Below are 14,105 nucleotides of genomic sequence, written 5' to 3' on the forward strand. Positions count from 1 at the left end.
CAAAAATAGTGCAGACGACATGTAGAAACTCATTAATCAATCATTATTGGTAAAAATAGGATATTTAAGGTAGATACTTCATACTATGGAGTGCAGTTTCTATCCAAATTTTGTGGAATCTGAATGTGATGAACTCATTCAACCTTTTGCAAAACACAGTCACAGTACAGACCAAATATTTGCTTGCATGTGCTATGCTTTTTATTTATGAACTTTTTACTTGCAATATAGCTATCATAATTTGTATGTCTCATATGTGTGTTTTATGTATCTTAATATGTGTGTTGTTATTGTTATTAATGTCGGCAAAAAGCTCTACAGAGCTTATGTTTGTATTTAATGTAACCCGACTTGAAATACAATTTCTTATCTTATCTTGTCTTATCTTATGCTGTTTTGTCTGAGAAAGGTCTGATACCATTAACACTTGCTCATAGGCCGATCCAGGGGGGGGGGGGCCTGGGGGCCCGGGCCCCCCCTTTCGTGGGAAAAATTTGGTTGATTATATAGGGAATCATTGAAGCATGACTGGAGTGGGCCCCCCCTTAGGTCAGTCAGCGGGCCCCCCTTAGGAAAAGTTCTGGATCCGCCACTGTATAATGCTCATCAATATTCCATTTGTACCAGCCATTTAAATTAATTTTTTAAAAACAATTCAAACTGCACGTCCCAGGTTGTATCACATTCCGCGTTTGATAAGTGCTCATCCAGATATTGACCACATTATGTACCCTTCAATGCTAAACATATCTATGGAAATTTTATAGAAAATCCACAGCCTTTATGATATCCTTGATCATCCTTGTACTATCATATTTGGCAATTTGATGACTGATCGATATAGGATTATTGCATGCAGTGCTAGCATTGATTTCTATAAAACAAGTTTATTAATGTAGTTATTGGTTAAAACAAATAAATATAGGGCCCAAATCAAGTACCATTTAGGGTGCGCTCGACTTTAGTGGCTCTACACGAGGTATTTTGGAATTTACAGGTTGGTCAGAGGCGGATTTAGGGTGGGGGGGAGCTTTTTCCAGAAAAAATTTGGTTGGTTATGGTAGCAATAAAGTCTTTAGTCTTTAGTATGCGTCATCTTGACACTGATTTTCTCATATGTACTTTGGTCACTTGCGCGTTTGAATACATTAATCACGTTTGTTTTTCTCTTTGTACTTTCACTTTAATTTAGGTAGGCGCTGTTGATACTGATTTATAAAAACAAATGATCAAATCTTCTAGTATCGTCTATAAACTCGGAAACTGCATATTGTATGTCTGCACTGGCTTCTGTGTTAAGTAATTCTTCTAGATCTAGATTAAGTGTTCCTGTTTTGAAATATATTGACTGGCGGAGTTTTTAGATCACCTGTCCCGAAGGGACATGTGAGCTTATGCCATCACTTGGCGTCCGTCGTCTGTCGTCTGTCGTCGTCTGTCGTCGTAAACTATTTCAAGAATCTTCATCTCTGAAACAACTGGGCCAAATACTTTCAAACTTTAACTGAATGTTCCTTAGGGTATCTAATTTATAAATTGTATCCGAAGTTTTGATCTATCAACAAACATGGTCGCCATTGCTAAAAATAGAACATAGGGGTCAAATGCAGTTTTTGGCTTATAACTCAAAAACCAAAGCATTTTGAGCAAATCTGACATGGGGGTAATATTGTTTATCAGGTCAAGATCTATCTGCCCTGAAATTTTCAGATGAATCAGACAACCCGTTGTTGGGTTGCTGCCCCTGAATTGGTAATTTTAAGGAAATTTTGCTGTTTTTGGTTATTATCTTGAATATTATTATAGATAGAGATAAACTGTATACAGGAATAATGTTCAGCAAAGTAAGATTTACAAATAAGTCAACATGACGGAAATGGTCAGTTGACCCCTTTAGGAGTTATTGCCCTTTATAGTCAATTTTTAACCATTTTTCATAAATCTTAGTAATCTTTTACAAAAATCTTCTCCTCTGAAACTGCTGGGCCAAATACTTCCAAACTTTAATTGAATGTTCCTTAGGGTATCTAGTTTGTAAATTGTATCCGAAGTTATGATCTATCAACAAACATGGTTGCCATTGCTAAAAATAGAACATAGGGGTCAAATGCAGTTTTTGGCTTATAACTCAAAAACCAAAGCATTTAGAGCAAATCTGACGTGGGTAATATTGTTTATCAGGTCAAGATCTATCTGCCCTGAAATTTTCAGATGAATCAGACAACCTGTTGTTGGGTTGCTGCCCCTGAATTGGTAATTTTAAGGAAATTTTGCTGTTTTTGGTTATTATCTTGAATATTATTATAGATAGAGATAAACTGTAAACAGGAATAATGTTCAGCAAAGTAAGATTTACAAATAAGTCAACATGACGGAAATGGTCAGTTGACCCCGTTAGGAGTTATTGCCCTTTATAGTCAATTTTTAACCATTTTTCGTAAATCTTAGTAATCTTTTACAAAAATCTTCTCCTGAAACTACTGGGCCAAATACTTCCAAACTTTAAACTGAATGTTCCTTAGGGTATCTAGTTTGTAAATTGTATCCGAAGTTATGATCTATCAACAAGCATGGTCGCCATTGCTAAAAATAGAACATAGGGGTCAAATGCAGTTTTTGGCTTATAACTCAAAAACCATAGCATTTAGAGCAAATCTGACGTGGTAATATTGTTTATCAGGTCAAGATCTATCTGCCCTGAAATTTTCAGATGAATCAGACAACCTGTTGTTGGGTTGCTGCCCCTGAATTGATAATTTTAAGGAAATTTTGCTGTTTTTGTTTATTATCTTGAATATAATTATAGATAGAAATAAACTGTAAACAGCAATAATGTTCAGCAAAGTAAGATCTTCAATTAAGACAATTTGACCAAAATGGTCAATTGACCCCTTAAGGAGTTATTGCCCTTTAAAGACTTTTTTCACAATTTGTTCATCATGTTGACTTACTTTAAAAAATCTTCTCCTTTGAAACTGCTGTATCAATTTCAGCTAAATGAGTTTCAGAGTATCTAGTATAAATTTTATATTTTATTTCCTTGTATGTCAAGAAACATAGCTCCTATGGCTAAAATAGAACATAGGAGAAAATGATTATTTTTTTTGGCTTTTGAAGAAAATAGGACGATCCAAAAAACATTCAAATAAATTGAAAAGCCAAAATAATCATTGATGAGAGATTTAACCAAAAGAATTAAGGTGAGCGATTCAGGCTCTTGAGAGCCTCTTGTTCTCTATCCAAACTGTAATTGTCACAAAATAATAAAAAATGTTCTACAGATTCTATTTCTCCGCAAGTACATTTGTTGTCTTCTACATGTCTGTTAATGAAATGTTGATACCCCTTTAGTTTGGAGTATCCTGATCTGAGACTGTTTAGTATATTGAAGTGTTTTTTTGATGGGAAGTCGAGTTTGATTCTTTTTGATGCATCTGGGTGATGATTAAAAAATCTTCTCCCAACCTCACTAGATTCCCATTGTGTCTTCCATTTTTTAATGACTGATGTTCTCGCCGCTTGTTTGATGTCTTGTTTTGTCGTGATTGAAGACATTCCCTATTATCTGCCTCTTTTGCCGCTGCTTTTGCCAGACGGTCAGCCTGTTCATTTCCCTCTATATCAGAGTGCCCCGGTGTCCAAATGATTTTGATACTAAAACCCTTTTGTTCCAATTTTATTTTCCTGTTTTTGATTTCTTGTATGGTTTTGTGATAGTTTTCTAATTTCCAATTTAAGGTTATAATGCCTATGGCGGATTGGCTGTCAGAGTATATGTTAAGTTGTTTAACATTGCGGTAATTATAATTGTCTATTTTTTCCAGCACAAGTTTAATGGCTACTAGCTCTGCTAGTAGTATTGATTCTCTGTTTGATACAGGGTACTGTATTGTTTTCTCCTCTTCATTATTGTATATAATCATGCGCGTAGCTACGTTTACGTCAAAACGCCCGGGCGTACACTTGAATTTTGAAAATAAAACAAATAATCGACATAGAATAAGAAAAACTGGTCAAAAGCACATCAGCCTTGTGCTTCTTTTTTTAATGGATTGTAATTTTGAATAAAAAGGGACTTAATTTACTCAAATAGACCAATTTAATATATTTTGTTCGAATCTTTTGTAAAAGTCAGAACCCACTATGAATTCTACGTACTCTTATATTTAAAGCAATTCACTATCTGTTCAGATTCGATATGCTGTTTGTATTTTTGTCGAGCCTGTGATGTATGTCCCAAAAACGAGACAAAGCGGCGTCAATATTTAGGTTCCGAATGTGGATAAAGTCTTTTGATTGACTCTCGTGAAATTTTACGAAAGTTGTACAGAAACTGTTAATGATCAAAAGAGTATTCAGAGCAATATAATAATTATCTTTAATTTTTGCCGCATTTTAAGGACAAAATGTATTTCTTTCTGCAATTAATAAGTGGCCAGTCGCAGTTTGGGCAGTTTGGGCTTACATTTTGTTATTTCTCAATTACATTAACTACTTGTCGAACCTTCATCGAAAATTACGAAAATGACGAAGAAGCTTTTTCTATGACTAATGTCTAAAGCTAAAATTTTAAAAGCATTTGTTTTCGTTCATTTTTCTGTTCTTTTCTGATATCTGATAGCCAGATAGCCGGACTCTTCTTTACGCAATTAATTGTTTTACATGGTCAATTTATAAACCTTCATAGATTATCGTGAAATATTCCAGATCAAGAAAAAAATATCAATAGAAAATTTTAGACGAGTAGATTTTTTTTAATCCGTTTAAAGGAATGATAGATTGATTTACTTTTTGTGGAAGAAATCCTAGGTGTTCCAGATTTTTTTTATATTGCACCTCTTAAAAAAAAAAAATTCCGTGTTCATTAAAAGGGGCTTTTGTTGATTGTATGCTCACTCATGGCACCATTTAAACTTATTTAAAAGTAATATTGGTTTGGACGTTTTCTCTAAAACCAATAACCATTAGCCTAGATTCCAGTTTAACACGATGAATAAGTTAACATATTACAAAATTAAAAAAAAAAAAAAACCATTTAGATTCAAAAGTATGTTGTTATTAATGATTTTTTACTGACAGGAATCATTATGGTATCTCATTCTAGATAGATTTCGGGGGCTTCGTCCCTTTCGAACCCACTACCAACAGGTGCTTTGACATTGAGCGGTTGGCACCCCTCATATCCCTCGCCAAGGTTCGGGCGTACACGTAAAAATGACCCAGCTACGCCACTGATAATGGCTCCTGCACCACAAGGCCCAGGATTTCCCATGCATGAGCCATCTGTGAATGCCACTGTTGTATTTGGAGGAAGTTCTTCTAATTGTTGTTTTATAAGTCTTTGTCCTTCAATGGCTTGTTCACTGGTTCTTGTTTTGGAACTTCCAAATGTGGTCCAGTACTCCGGTGCCCTTCTAATTGCACACATGCCACGACATTCATATTGCTGTTCAATATTATTTACTTCAATTGATGTTTCCTTCTTCATATCATCTGCCTGTAGTATCATTTTTCCAATTGGAGAGATGTAAGTTTCCGGATTAGATTCTGTTTTCCAGTTTTATAGCTTTTTCTTAATTGGGACTGTTGTAAAAGATGAGGTAATTTTTGCCAATTCTCTAATTGCTATTTCTTCTCTTCTCAGTTCTAAAGGTAAGACTCCACCAATTATCTGAAGAACTTCAAGGCTGGAAGTTGAAGGCATATTAAGGCATAAGGCAAGGCCATGTCTTTGAACCTCATCCAACTTGTGTAGGTTTGTTGAATTTCCAATCTGCCAAACACAGCTTGCATATGTGATGGTTGAACAAACAAGACTTTGGTAAATTTCTATTAGTCTTTTTGTTGGAATATTAGCTATACTCTTAATTTCTCTAATTATTCCTAATGATCTTTTTGCTGTTTTCAGTACATTATCTATATGAGTATTGAAAGTCAGTTTTTGATCAAGTGTAACTCGAAGAATTTTAGGATTGTTGTTGTGTTTTAAAGTTCCATTACCAAGCTTAAGTAGAACTGATGTAGTATTTTGTATACTTTTACTGAAAATACAATATTCTGTTTTTTCTACACAATAAACAGTTAGGAAAAAATACTAAAATTTGCCCTTATGAATTTTACCATCCCCTTTTCATTGCTTTCTTGCAATATCAAGCTTACTGTTTGTGTCATATATGGGCATATGTATGTAATCAGAATCTTCCATAGATTTTATATCCAGTATATAAAATGGTAAAATATAATTTCTTTTTGGTATATCCATGGCAACAATCTGCATTTATTTGCTATAAAATATTGCAAAAAGTGGGGGAAAGATGTCACATATTTCCCCAAAATTTGGCTAAAAGTAGAATTTCAATCGCTTGAAGTAATACCTTTTCTGAAACTGTGTACATATATCATTCAGCAAATCCAATGAAAATCATATGTCTTTCATCTCATTTTTTTGTAAAATTGCGTCAAAAAACTTCGTGTAGAAAAAGAGTGTTTGTAAACAGTACATTAATTTCTGGACCGATGGCCGGTCTAGCTATGAAAATACGGATTGTCAAACAGAAAACAGCCCATAAAACATGTAAAAAAAAATCTTGATGCTCTTATAAACCATCTTTAAAGGCTAAATTAGCACTCATCTGTCTAAAAATTAATTTTATTACACAATAACTTTCCTATTTGAAAAATCCACAGGGGCCAAAATGAGAAACTAAACTCCTAACTGTGTATTGCTACCTTAATAGTAAATATTTTTTTTCAAATTCTCCCTTTTAACTTATTTTCTGAGTTCTGCTAGCTATTACGAGTAAAATGGCCTTTTATTTTTGAAAACTGGTTGAGTAATGAATATTTTATGAAGGTTAGCAGTTGACACTGAAACGCGACAAAAACTGATTTTAAAGAAAGGTGCCAAGTCAAAGTGTAAATTTTGTCTCTACCTCAATTTTTAGCCAAATCTTAAAAACTTTAGGTTTAATTAGTTTTATGAAATATTTCATTATTTAAATTTTCATTATTTAAATTTTCATTATTATTTAAATTTTCATTATTTAAATTTTCATTATCATAAAAACATTCATCTTGAATCATTGATGATTTGGTAAACATTTTGAATCACTAAGACAATGCAAACAAGTCCTTGAATGAAAAAAAAGGATTACTTTCAATGTCTATTAATTTTTATTCAAAACAGATATATATTTTATTCACCTCCTTTTTGAGGATAAGGATTGGGCCCTCTAATTTCTGTAATATTTAAATTTTAAACACATTTTTCTATATCTTTAAAACAAACACTTATTCTATAAAATTCTAAGGAAAATAATTTTACAATTAAAATTTTCTGTAATAATTTAATTTCATTTTAATGTTTTTCCTTCATTTCAGTAATTAATCTATATTGTATTAACTTATTACTTTATTATTTTCGACAGTTATTCTTCTTTCTTTTGCACCCTGTAATTCTCTATTCTTTATATGTGCTTATTTTTTTCTTTTCAGTACTTTAATTGGGCATTACATAAATAATTCTTTGTTTGTTTAACCCTATCAAGCCCCTCTTTTATGTGTATCAATCATTGTTACTCTTTTTAAAATTGAAAATTACATTCCTCAGGTTCCTGAGTTTGTATTGAACAACTAGTGCACAGTTTATTATCGATTATTTCTACAATTATTTGATATTTATTTCAAAACATTACTTAATTAGCTGAAAAATTGTAAAAACTTTGAAACCTTTATTTACATAACACCTTAGTATTAAACAGTGTGTATGTTTGTATTCAATATCCCACTACCCGCCCCCACCCAGAGATTTGATGCACATTGGACAATATCCCTTCTCCCCAACCATGAGATTTGATGTTTTTTTTAACATGCTAAATAGGAAGTATCTTTTAAAAAAAAATTGGAGCTGTAAATAACCAGCTTCCCCCAAAAAAAGAAATTGAAAAAAAAATATTCTAGAAAATATTGTGTAATTGATAGCAAATAGATGAGTACTCTATTGAATATCTATTTGACAATATGTAATAGTGTAAAGTTTTGGTACCTTTCACTTTAAAAAATGTACAATTTGTATGCCATATTGATAAATTTGGAACAGCAATACATGTATAGATTAACACAGAACTAGTTTCAATGTTTTACTGTAGTTTTATAAATTAAAGCTATCTTTTTTCCAGCATGTTGTACTTTATGTCTGAAGAAAATAAGAATAGATGTCAATGAGCCAGTACTTGAAGAGGGAAATGAGGTAATAATAATATCTTGTTTAAAAGTAATCCTTGTATCTTCACAAAAGGTTCAGTATATGTTTAGTAACATATGTCATACAAAGTCTTCACATGCCAGTATATAGGCTCATACCACTACATTCCCTGAGTCGAGAAGCCATGAAAAATTTATATTATATTGGAAAGTCTATATAAAAAAGAAGATGTGGTATGATTGCTGATGAGACAATTCTCAAGATATCAAATGACACAGAAATTAACAACAATAGGTCACTACGGCCTTCAACAATGAGCAAAGCCTATACTGCATAGTCAGCTATAAAAGGACCCAAAGTTTCAAATGTAATACAATTTTAAAACAGAGAAAACTAACGGCCTAATTTATTAAAAAAAAAATGAACCAAAAACAAATATGTAACACCTCAATAAAGGACAACCACTGAATAACAGGCTCCCGACTTGGGAAAGCCACATACATACAGAATGTGATCAGCAATACAGCAAACCTTGAATCTATACCAGTGCCAATACAGAAACAGCCAGTTAATAACACTATATTATGGGCCTATTATCATCAGTATATATTGTCACTGGGGTAAAGCTGATGACCGTAACTGCATTCACGGTCATCCCAAGATGTCGGATGAAAAATTAGGTCAGTTTCTGTTTTGTCTGTTTAAGTGTTTCTATATCATTTTCTTTACAAATCATACATTGAAACGATGTAAATTTATAAAAGAATCACTCGGAAATCACTAATTACTTCTGAGAAATGTGCATGAAACGGGAAATTCGATTTGAAAAATTCGCCAAGATGACCGTAAATCACAATCGAGATGACCGTAACAGAATCAGCGATTCATAACAAGGCTGACCGTAACTGCTATTAAGATGACCGTAATTTGTAAATGATGACCGTAACTTTTAAAGGATGACCCTCAATTCTAAGAAATATCCGTAATTATATAACTATCTTTTTGTATCAAATGATTGCCAAAAGACATGCAAATGAACAGGAAGGGAAAACATGCCACAAAAGCGCGATAAAATGACACCTTACAAACATAATAAAAAAAAATAGGGTGCACAGCCTTCAACTGCTCGACAAAAGATTTTTGTTTGTTTCTGGGATTCATTTTAATGACATATAATAAATACACATTTTTAAAAATGCCAAAAAATTGCATGTTCACCCATTGATATTATATAGTCTTTCATTTTGTCGTGCAAATAAAATAACAGAAATATTTTGAAAATATCATTCGAATAAACTAGTGAAGGTGAGCTCCAGCAAAGTAGATCCTTAACATAGTATTGTACGAAAAGCGTATCACAAGGCGGAACGTTGTCAATTTGTATATATACAGAAATGTTATTCATACAGTCAGGATTCTACTTCTTCAAAATTATCTCCCCATTACGCCAGTTCATGCTCACAATCGTAGAAATGGAAGCCATTGTAGGGATGACGCTCTGCCAATTTTGCTCTTGAAAACTGATAAATTTATCCACATAGCACCATTACGATCGATCGTTATATGTCAGTTATATTTTAAAAGACAAATGTATCTACTAGCTAATGAGCATTAGTTAATGATCTTGTCTGCATTGATTCAACTTAAAAATATTGTCTGTTCGGATGTCAGATGGAATTTTTGAAAATTCTTAAGCATTTAAAAAAATTCTAATTAAATATTTCGTGGAAGGGCAGTCTAAACATTTTCAGTGGTTGAAGATTATAAACCCTAATTATCACACACAATAAAATCATATTTTTTCGAAGATATCCATTTTCATCATCCAAATTAAAAGACTGTCGTCAAGTACTTTTAGAAAAAATAGCTATTCGAACACACCTACTCTGTTTTTGTGATTCATTAGATAGGTATCTCACTTGACCCATATATTTCATCTTTTCGTATTGTCATTTTTTAAGTTATAAAGTCAACCTGTAGCTTTGATATATAATAATGATAGAATCTGAAGCGAGATGCTATATAAAATACTCTTGCTTTGTACGTTTTAAAGACAAAATATACCCCCCAAACATGCCTTAACATAAAAAGGTGCATTCGATTTTTCTCTTTTCGATACAATCGTTACCTGTTTTGGGGATTTTTTTCTTGATTCACATAATGGAAGGGCAGACACGAAAATTTCTGAACTAAAAGATTGATATGTTCTCCGTCCGTGATAAAAAAAAATCGGTGGTTATGCATTTTCTACATCCAACTTTAGATACTATATATAAAAAAGAAGATGTGGTATTATTGCCAATGAGACAACTATCCAGAAAAGACCAAAATGACACAAACATTAACAACTATAGGTAACCGTAAGGCCTTCAACAATGAGCAAAGCCCATACCGCATAGTCAACTATAAAAGGCCCTGATAAGAACCATGTCGTCGACTTGATATCTTATTGTTTTGCATTACTATGTAATAGATACATTGAAAACTCATGCAAATGGTGTTTTTAAAAATAAGAAAATTGTCGTTTTATTTGTTTCTATTAACTTTTTAAAATTTTGTTACTATATCAAACATTACAGTTAACATTTATCGCTTTCTCGATAAACACAGAGCTTCGATTCTTTTATTCTATTTCAAAAGTGTTTCTGCCTGCATATATCAAGACAAATTAAGATTTTAATCTGCTTCCTCTGGAACCATACACATGGGCTCGATTACCAAATATTCGTATGTATTATTAATGTTTTTAATGCTCCATTTATTGGCATTATGTTTTTCTGGTCTGTGCGTACGTTCGTCCGTTCGTCTGTTTGTTTGTCCGTTTGTCCAGCTTCAAGTTAGTACACATTTTCCCTATGGTATGATCTTTTTAATTCTAAAGCCAAATTACAGTTTTATCCCATTTTCATAGTCCACTAAACATAGAACAGGGGCGTATCTAGGTAATAATTAAACTGTAGGCACAAATCGGCGGGATGTCTGGGGGCCGCTCAAGGGGGTTCGGGGGGATGGTGGCGGCGAAGCCCCCTCGACGGAAAACGGATTTCAGCGTTTTGGCTGCAAAATTTTATGCACATAAAATATTAAATTTTCTGGTTATTTAATCATAATAATTATAATATACATGATGAGAAGTTCTAAGAACTATGAATAATTTACCATAACATCTGAATGGTGAATTAAATAACGCAGTACAATTGGAAAATCAAATATCAAAAAATATTATTTATAATATGTACTGCCCAGCATAGATCCGCGTATCCCGGCCTTTAATTAAGCAGTACACCCTGTTTGGTATTTTCAAATCTATTCCGTTATGATCGATATATACGTTTAACTTGATTGATAGTACCTTCATTAAAAAAAAAATAGGCACGTGCACATAAACACTGATATTACTATATAATAACACTATCCTTTTGGCTAGAAAGACATCAACCATCAATCTTTTGATTCTTAAACCTTCAACCTAGCCACACAAACACATACACACATAGTCGATGCCTAATGCAAAAGTTCTGTTCTGTTCATACTAACGTAACAAAATTTAAGAAATTCGTATTTCTTTATATCCCGCTCTACTGTAAAATCCCCACCTGCTTAGGAATTTAAATAATAATTGTGGTCATTACACGTAGATCTGAGAGTACTCAAAAATACTGGAAGCTAGTTGATAGATTGATTTTTAAACATCCAGCGTACAATATTTATGCAAGTTTAGAACAAAAAAAACCAAATTGATTATTTACAATAAACACAACAGGGAGCATAGGCCTGTAATAGGTGTTGTACAGGACGAGGGTCTGGAAATTTGAAAATGCCATGCATTGGAAAATGAGGGATTATTGGATAGGAGCAGAAACTTTGCCTTTCAGTAGACCAACTACGAACTCCTCAAAGAGTGGCATTCTCTCTACAACTAGGCATAAGATTAAATGTCCCCATTTTGACCAGAAGTGGTTACGTATTTATACAACCTGCACAGCCAAACGGACGACCAACATTGACAAGTCAGGTGAAGACAAAGTGGCAAGCTAGTTGAAAACTAACAACAACTAATTAAAAATTCATGTGTCTAAGTTGAGGTTCATTCAAGTTTTTGTTGATAGAAATGAAATGATCTGAACCAAAGTTCTAGTTTATAGTTTATATATAAGGTACACACATAAAAACATTCAATTCTATCCAATATTCCATTCACTATGGACGAGAGACTAGTGTACTCATGACATTCGATAATTAGAGTTGTGACAACTTCACTGGAGTTTATCTACATATAACGTTGTTCATTATTTTTTTTAATAAAAAAAAAATATTTGTGAAAAAATTATGTGTAGGCACGTGCCTAAAGTGCCTAACGGCAGCTACACCCCTGTAGAAAATGATAGTGTAGATGAGGCATCCGTGTACTAGGGACACATTCATGTTTCTTCAAATTTTCGTCGTATCGCTGTCAATTTGTGTTACGAGAAATATGCAATTTACTATCATTATTAAATCCTAAATATGGCCAATTATATTGTAGTTCAAAACAAGAGGCTGTCACAACGACAGCAAACCGGATTTATTAATATTTATTTGTGTCCTGGCAATATCACAAGAACCATTACTGATGAATGGTGAAAGTGAAAATCGTCAATATCAAATTTGACCTCAATTTTGTCATCAGTATCAACATCTTAAAATTTGAAAAGCTTAGATTGAATGGTTCATGAGTAAATGTAACAACGTGAATGGAAACACCATTTCACAATCTTTCAAGAACCATAACTCCTGAACGGTAAAAGTCAAAATCGTCATTATTGAACTTGACCTCAATTTTGTCATCAGTAACAACATATTAAAATTTGGGAAGCTTAGGTAGAACATTTCATGCGTAAATGCACGGACAAGACTGGAAACTCCATTTTTCAATCTTTCAAGAACCATAACTCCTGAACGGTAAAAGTCAAAATCGCCATTATTGAACTTGACCTTCATTTAGTTGTTAGTAACATTATATTAAAATTTTAAAAGCTTTGGTTAAACGGTTCATGAGTTAATGGACGGACAACATTTGATTGCCGCCCGCCCGCCCGCCCGCCGTACATCCCCAAATCAATAACCGACATTTTTGTCACAAAAATCCGATTAAAAAGAAATTTATGTAACATATTTATATTCGCTAACCGAGCCCTTTTTGAGATCGACAAACTCAACAAAAAAGCTTTGAATACAATACGGACATTTCTTAGAATTGATGGTCATCCTATCAAAGTTATGGTCGTCCAATATAAATTACAGTCAGTCTTTTACAAATTACGGTCATCCTTTACAAGTTACGGTCATCTTTTTACCAATTACGGTCATCCTTGTTTTATGTTACGGTCATCTTGAAAATATTTTGATTATGATTTACGGTCATCTTAACGATTTTTTCAAATCGAATTTCCCGTTTCATGCACATTTCTCGGAAGTAATTAGTGATTTTCGAGTGATTCTTTTATAAATTTACATCGTTTCAATGTATGATTTGTAAAGAAAATGATATAAAAACACTTTAACAGACACTACAGAAACTGACCTAATTTTTCATCCGACATCTTGGGATGACCGTGAATGCAGTTACGGTCATCAGCTTTACCCCAGTGATTGTATCATAGACAGAATTTGCTCATTGTCTATTTTAATTTTTTAGCTCACCTGGCCCAAAGGGCCAAGTGAGCTTTTCCCATCACTTTGCGTACGGCGTCCGGCGTCGTCCGGCGTCTGTCGTCTGTCATCGTCCGTCGTCGTTAACTTTTACAAAAATCTTCTCCTCTGAAACTGCTGGGCCAAATTAAACCAAACTTGGCCACAATCATCATTGGGGTATCTAGTTTAAAAAATGTGTGGCTTGACCCCGCCTACCAAACAAGATGGC

The 14,105-nt window shown here is 33.3% G+C and overlaps 1 protein-coding gene and 1 pseudogene across 1 annotated transcript; one reads left to right on the forward strand and one right to left on the reverse strand.

The window, feature by feature from the left end:
• Positions 1–14,105, forward strand: part of LOC139520033 (uncharacterized) — a 26,675-nt pseudogene continuing 12,570 nt past the window's right edge.
• LOC139521452 (uncharacterized) lies at positions 5,561–13,785 on the reverse strand. The gene is made up of 2 exons (XM_071314926.1): positions 13,767–13,785; positions 5,561–6,066 (listed from the first exon to the last, which is right to left on the reverse strand). The coding sequence occupies exons 1-2, from the start codon at positions 13,783–13,785 to the stop codon at positions 5,561–5,563; spliced, it is 525 nt and encodes a 174-aa protein (XP_071171027.1).

Source organism: Mytilus edulis, chromosome 4 (genome assembly GCF_963676685.1).
Source record: "Mytilus edulis chromosome 4, xbMytEdul2.2, whole genome shotgun sequence".
In the NCBI taxonomy this organism is placed as follows: domain Eukaryota; kingdom Metazoa; phylum Mollusca; class Bivalvia; order Mytilida; family Mytilidae; genus Mytilus; species Mytilus edulis.